The sequence below is a fragment of the Abramis brama genome (genome assembly GCF_963993115.1).
Source record: "Abramis brama genome assembly, chromosome: 12".
NCBI classification, from domain to species: Eukaryota; Metazoa; Chordata; class Actinopteri; order Cypriniformes; family Leuciscidae; genus Abramis; species Abramis brama.
In genome coordinates this window covers 5,960,718-5,968,132 of record NC_139974.1, presented here as the reverse complement: position 1 = coordinate 5,968,132, position 7,415 = coordinate 5,960,718, and the positions used below count along the sequence as shown (strand labels likewise).

Genomic DNA, 7,415 nt, shown 5'->3' with positions numbered 1-7,415 from the left:
TGCACGGATTTTTGCTCCGATTTGCAGTCTGTACGAGACAACGCAGATGTTTTTCTAAGCTTCAGACTATGATTCCATCAGTCAGAGATCAAACATGTTTTTAGATTTTAGAATCTTGTTTTCATTTGTCACACGTCTCCTAGCAACAAGGCACAAGTTTCTGCGCACGTTTGTTGCTTTTGAAACAACTTGGAAAGTCATGGCGGTAGTGTGTGAATGATCCTCAATCGTTTAGTGTATGATGCCCAGTTTTTCTCTGTAACAACTTACCATGCAGCAAGTGTACGAAGCCTATAGTGGTTAAAAATACATGTTCCCAATTTTAAAAGTTGTTAAGTATAGCCAATTCCAGCCTTAAGGTGCGGCTACTGTGGCGAAATCCAGTCATTCCAAAAGGAATCTGCACGACTGTGAGTTTGTGTGAGGTCACACATTTAGATTTTGTTCATATCCAAGTTGGCCACACAAAGTTGTCGTGTTGATCATCAAAAAGCTGCTTGGTTTGAAAGTGACTGCTGTGTGAGCAGTGCTTCATATATCGCTAACACTATTGACAATAGACAATGAACAAACATTGCCCGGCCCCCAAATAAATTGGATTATTGCAGTGATTATTACGTTTCTAGCATGCTATATGTTTGGCAACAGTTCTTCTAACCCTAATTGATGGAGTGTGTAACTTTTCATTTCTTAAACAACCATGTAGGAAGACCAAATCTTGACCAAACATTGATGCATCTCTTGATGGAAATCACATCACAACATTTACTTCCATCAAGAGGTGCATCAATGTTTGGTCAAGATCTTGTATTGACAATGCTAGAGTCCAGCTCTCTGTAAAGTCTCCTCCAGCACATCCCAAAGACTTTCAATGAATTTAAGGTGAAAATGATTCTTCATGCTTCTCACAATCATTTTTTTCACAATCTGAGCCTGCGAATCTTGACATTGTCCTGGAATATGATGTGTCTTCCTACATGGTTGTTTAAGAAATGAAAAGCTACACACTCCATCAATTAGGGTTAGAAGAACTGGTGCCAAGCATATAACATGCTAGAAACATAATAATCACTGCAATAATCATCCAATCAAGGATTTGCCTATTTAAATCCAAACAGCGATAGTTTTGTCTGGGGAGTGTATATTGCAAAGTTTCACTAATGTGACCAAACCTTCCCCAGCTAACAGGGAACGTTCTTAGAACTTTAGCTATAACGTTCTGGCAAGGTTCTCTTGAACAAAAATTCTTCCAGTAACGTTAATAGAACGTTTGTTCAAAGTCATCTGGTATTTAATATTGTTCTCAAAACATTACCACAAAAACACTATCATGGAAAGCTTTTTTCTGAAACGTTTTAGTTGGATGTTTGTCTAACGTTTTTAAAATGTTACTTGTTACATATTCAGAGAACATTCAACAGTATCATTCACATAAGGTTTGCAAGATGATTAAAAGAAGGAAGAACCTGGACTTTTTCTGAACACTAAGAATATTATAACAAAACCATTTTCATGTACGTGCTTTATTCTGATCGTTGACATTTAGAATAGTTTCGGAAACGTATCTCATCACGAAGTCATCACGGAGTCCCTTTGTTACATCATACGGCTCGAATCCCAGCTCTTTCCGAGTCTAAACCTGACCTTGGGGTAGATTTCCAACCTTTGTGGGTAAATTCCCGACCTTTTGGTACCATTTCTGGAACTCACTGTACCTAAAAAACCGACAGGTCATGTGTTTGGCCCAGGATGTTACCCGACACTGTCTTTCTCTCAAAATTAATCTCAAGGAAAGCTGGGGGGGGGAAAGTGGAATTTCCTGAACACAGATCCCAGCGTCTCTCCCGCAGCACTGAGCACTAATACCTCCATCAGTAGCAACCTTATCGCTGGCATCTGGACAACAAGAGGCCAAAAAAACAAGCGCCATTTCCCCAACACCAACCTTTTAAAGAGGAAAAATTCTATTTATGCCCTGCCAGCTCGCTATTGCTTTACAGAGCAATTAGGTTTGCATTTCTCCCCAAATACTGGCCTCAGTGACCCAGGGAATCCCCAGCATTGAGCGCATGTCAACACGGCGCGATCGCCAGGTCACGGGCGGGCAACTATCGTGACCTTGGCATTGGTATGGCGCTTCACCTGAACCTTCCACTTGCAGGACTTCTTTTTTTGTTTTGGCGGGAGAGAAACATTTCAACATAACAAAAGGTTCACTGTGAGGTAAAGATTTTCCCTTTTAACGGAGGCGAGAGAGAATCCTTCAGTGGGAATGTACATGGGAAGGAGACATATCAATCCTTACATTAAGCCATGCAATTAATGTAATCCAAGATGAAGCGTTTTTTTTCCACGTCTTCTCTTTCACAATAAGAGACCCTCCCCTCCCACATTCTCAATGGCCTTTGAGGAGGTATAAAAGCCTTGACGGCTGCTGTCGCCACAGGACCAGTTCATGTGCAATACTACACTGTGTACTGTACACCACCGGACCCAGTCTCTCACCTCCAGCCATGCTGACCAGGTAACTCTACATCTTTCACAACGCAAACACATCCGATTTATTATCACTATCACACATTGAGAAAATTGAAGATGACAAATTGAAAACTGTATGCCATTGTGTAAAGACATAAAGCTTGAATTCACTAAAATGGTTCCACCAAATTAATTTATACAGTAATTATTATACATTATAGATGATATTATTTTTAAATATTTAAACACATTTTGGAACATGTACTTTAATATAGGATACTGTGCGCTTTCTTAATATAAAAACACATTTTGGAGATGACAATCAAATATAGAGAGTTAAAAAAGAAACGAAACAAGCAGAAATCCAGAGTGGTTTTCAATGCTGTCATCTGTGATTATTGCATGCCTTGACTTCAACTGCATGAATGCATTACACATTATTAATCAAACACTTTCACTAAAATATAAAATATGTTCTATGAACGTTTCGCTAACGCTCTCATTAAGTTATGAAACCGTTATTTCTGAATGTTCACTGACCGTTCAAAACATCCAGGATTTTAAATGTTTTCTTTTTCTTGGTTATGTTAACATTAAGGGAACATTCAATGTTATCATTCTGGAAACGTTACAGGAATGTTGCTTTTGAATGTTCTCTGAACGTTCTGAAACAAGTAGTAACTGTTTAAAAAAAAACTAAAAAATCCATTAAATGAACATCCAACTAAAGCATCTCAGAAAAAAAAAGTTAACGTTTTTGTGCTAACGTTTTGAGAACAATATTAAATACCAGATAACAAACATTCTATTAATGTTACTGGAATAATGTTTGTTCATAATGTTGAGAGAACCTTGCCAGAACATTAGCTCAAGATGCGAGAACGTTCACTGTAGGCTTGGTCCTTACCTGCTTATGTATAAGTCAGATTTATGAGACTCATGAAATGATTTATTTGTGTCTTTTGTCACAGGAACATTCTCATCCTCTGCTCATTGGTGCTGGTACTGGTTAAAGCGGACCTTGAAGCAGGTGAAAGAGAAAATATTTTTATCCTGTAATATAAGAGAGTTAACAGAACAATAGTTAATAGAATAAGAGTTAATAGAACATCATATCTGTGATATATATATATATATATATATATATATATATATATATATATATATATATATATATATATATGTATATAAAATTATGGAGCATCCATAAAATTTTAAAAAGCATCCATCAAATCTTTAAAATGTAATTTTGTTAAGTTTTAAAATGTAATATGATGAATCTGTATAAATCTCTGTATATAAGAATGTGACTAAGATATTAATTGTTTAAAAACGACCATTTCCTATCTGTTTTTCTTTTGTAGCTGAAGGGGGGTCCCAAGCCATGTTTGCCACAGGTAATCATAAATCATAAAACCGGTAACATTAAAACATGTTGCATGCAAATCTATGAAAAAAACAACAACAGCTAAGAACTAAGAATCCCTCTATTAACCCACAGATCATGATTCAACCTCAGATGAAGCTCCAACTGGTGAGTTTCTCACTCTCTCTCTGTTTTGGAGTCACAGTCTGTTTTCTGTCTTCACTGCAGTGTCTTGTGTTTTCATTCACAGAAAGCATGAACCTGGTCTCACCCGACCTGCCCAACGGTGAGTGATCACTCCTTCACAGGGTAGGACGGAAGCAGATGAAAGAGGGTTAGCTATGAATGGATTAGACCGTACCCTTGATTTGTGAACCAGACTGGTTGATGTTCCTGATAAACGAGAGAGAATGATTGTTAGTTAAACAAAGTGTTTGACAAGTTGCTCTTAGGAATAAACCTAGGCCTACTGCCTGGAAGAGCGTTTGAACTCTTGAACACAAGAGAAGATTTTTACTATTCATTTTTACAAAGAACTTTTTATCCTCTAGTTCTTTAGGAAAGCAGGTTCTGGCACGTTAAAGAACTTATAATGAAACACCAATGTTGCATCCCAATTTGCCTGCTTTAACTATGCCCTAAAAGCATGCACTGTTTTTCTGAAGAAGAACTAAATACTTTTGAGTATGTAAGCTAAATTGGGACATATTCGTCATACTTGCGTAAAGAAATGTAGTAGTAGCATGTTGCTCTGCCAGTCGTGTGTTTTTCCTGTGGAGACTCTCCTCTTGTGTTTGCATTTAAGAGTTAATGACCACACGGATCTTTCTAAAAGTTTACAATGCTGTTGCAGATTAAATATGATGTGGATAACATTGAATAAATATATTTTCGTCAGGTTAGAGACTGATTATTAACCTTAACCGTCGGACTAGCACATCCGCCATGTTTGTAGTTTTCAACAGTTTTTATTCGCGTTTGTAGTTTTAATCAATTTGAGTAAAACTTTACAAGTCTGCCATCTAGTGGTGACTAAACAAACTTTAATTCTCTCTATTCTGATCAACCCAGAGGAAATTGTGTTGCTCGGAGTTAAATTTGCTCTCCATTTAATCTCAAAGCAGTCTATGATAATCCACTGAGGTATTAAGGAGATCTCATTTTGTGATTTCTCTTTCTTATGGCTACAGATGAGCTTCTGTATTACAACGGAGCAGCTGCAGGTAGCCTAAAGAAAGAACCATGTCAATTGTTCAGAAATAAAAAGTATTAGATAATTAAAAATAAATGTGTTCTGTGTCGTTTAGATGCCAGCAGCACCAGTGCTGAGGCAGGGAACAGCGGTGAGTGTCAGAAGAGTGAACGATGTAGTAATATAGTTCCAACTAATAAACTGAAAGCGAATATGGTCCAAAAATTGACATGAGTCTCATTTTTTTTTAGCACCTCAAGTAAACGACGTGCCCAAAGCTGGTGAGTCAGTTTTTATAATGTGTGATATGTTACCAAAATATTTAGTCCAGTTTTTACTGTAGCCAGTGCAGGAACATCCAGAATGTCCAGGTCACATTTCACCCTAAAAATAAAAGAGGAAAAAGACATTTTGGATAAAAATACAGACTTGAGACTGAGATTTTTGCATGACATTATTGGCATGACATTTAAGCACATTTTCCACAAAAATTCTCATTATTGTAATGCAAAAACAAATAAAAAACAATATTATTGCTGTTATGATTTATTTAAATAGTAAAGTATTCATATACCATGGTAATGCTAAATTTAATTCATGCCAATTAAAAAAAAAATGGTTGTATTACATGTATTTATTTATTTGTATTGTTTATTTAATTTATTTAATTTTCTAAAAGAAATTATCCTAAAATAACAAACATAATTTATTATTATTATTTTTAATTTTCATTTCAGGCTGAAATATGACCAGATATTTCACTCCTGAAATCCAAATGCATAAATAAAAAATAATCATTTTGTAATAATTAAAATAGCATGAAAAAATAAAATAATAAATATGGATAAAACTAATGTAGAAATTGTATTGTAAATTGTATTATTTCATTTTATTTATTTATGTCACTTTCACAATTTGACAAGGGTGAATTATGACCTGGCAATTTTGCTCCTAAAATCCCATGTGTCTCATGCATTGTTTTGTTTTTTTCTTCTTTTAAATCTTTAGATGCAGCCAAATCCAGTATGGAAGAAAATGATGGTAAATATCATATCATAAACACACACATGCAATCAGTGAATCTTAATAACTCCATATCTTTTGAATGAGATGTAAAGTGTCCGTCTCACCTCTCTCTCTCTCTCTCTCTCTCTCTCTCTCTCTCTCTCTCTCTCTCTCTCTCTCTCTCTCTCTCTCTCCTCTCTCTCTCTCTCTCTCTCTCTCTCTCCTCTCTCTCTCTCTCTCTCTCTCTCTCCTCTCTCTCTCTCTCTCTCTGTGCAGAAGATGAAGCTCCAGACTCAGATGAGGCAGCGGTGGCGGCTGTCAAACCCGCTCCAGTCCCAGTCCAGCAGCGCGCCACCAAATCCCATAATGCATCAGCAGCACGCAAGCGGAGCAAGCCCGTGTCCGCCTCAAAGAAGAGATCAAGAAACCTCCGTCCCTGAGACGTGAACTGTGGAGAGAAACAGGGCAGAGCTGCAATGACAAGGCAGTGACAGAAGCAGAAAAATAACTATACGGTTTATGTTTTCAGTGGCATTTTTGTTTTGAGAATCTTGAATTAGACTTTATCCTCTGTGATGTCCTGATCCGTTTGACTGTGTGTGTGTGTGTGTGTGTGTGTGTGCGTGTGTGCGCGCGCGTGTGAATGGTTCTACGGCCTCATGGGAGTTTTTCTGTGAGGTCTCTGTTAATGTGAGCTACAGTTGCGCTTGCCAAATATTCTTCAGACTTTACCCAGAGGCAAGGCTGACCTGGACACTTTATAGGATTGATTTCGTTTTAGATCAGACTATGATATTGTTACAATATGAAAATTTATAGATGGCTCTTTTTTGCTTGATTAATTCTAGGATAGATCTGAATCTAAACATCTCAGAGTTGATGAGAAACTGGTGCTGGCATCCTCAGATGTGCCATGATCCTAGCCTTCGCTCTCCTCACAATGACAGTGTTTCAATCAAAAGTGTTTCTCTCTTTGTTTTCAGTTACTTTTTTTTTATACGCAAAGTATTTAACATTGTTGAATTTACAAATATTACAATCAATAACATGTGATTCTGAAACATTTCTTTCTTTTTATTGTACCCCTAAATAAAAGCAATGAATATGCTAAATAGAAATACAGTGTGTCTTCATTATGCTTTGGTCTTTGGTTAACACGGAATATGAAATATTATTTTGCATAATAACGATATAATATATTTTACTTTAGTAAATACAACAAAATGTGTAACTTGAAATAAATATTCAAGTACAAAAATGCTCATAAACACACTATATAAGTATGTTAAATTAACAAATAATAAATGAATAAAAAAATTAAATAATAATGTTTAATAAATAAAAAATAAAAAATAATAAAGTAAACAACATTGC

The 7,415-nt window shown here is 36.2% G+C and overlaps 1 protein-coding gene across 1 annotated transcript; it reads left to right on the top strand.

The window, feature by feature from the left end:
* Window positions 1–3,351: 3,351 nt before the first annotated feature.
* LOC311093808 (uncharacterized protein) lies at window positions 3,352–7,150 on the top strand (the record flags this gene model as incomplete). Its single annotated transcript, XM_084131401.1, has 9 exons — window positions 3,352–3,368; window positions 3,450–3,508; window positions 3,843–3,875; window positions 3,980–4,012; window positions 4,095–4,130; window positions 5,152–5,187; window positions 5,288–5,317; window positions 6,045–6,077; window positions 6,318–7,150. 9 exons carry the CDS (start codon window positions 3,352–3,354, stop codon window positions 6,479–6,481), a joined length of 441 nt encoding a protein of 146 aa, XP_083987527.1. The 3' UTR covers window positions 6,482–7,150.
* Between the last annotated feature and the right edge of the window lie 265 nt (window positions 7,151–7,415).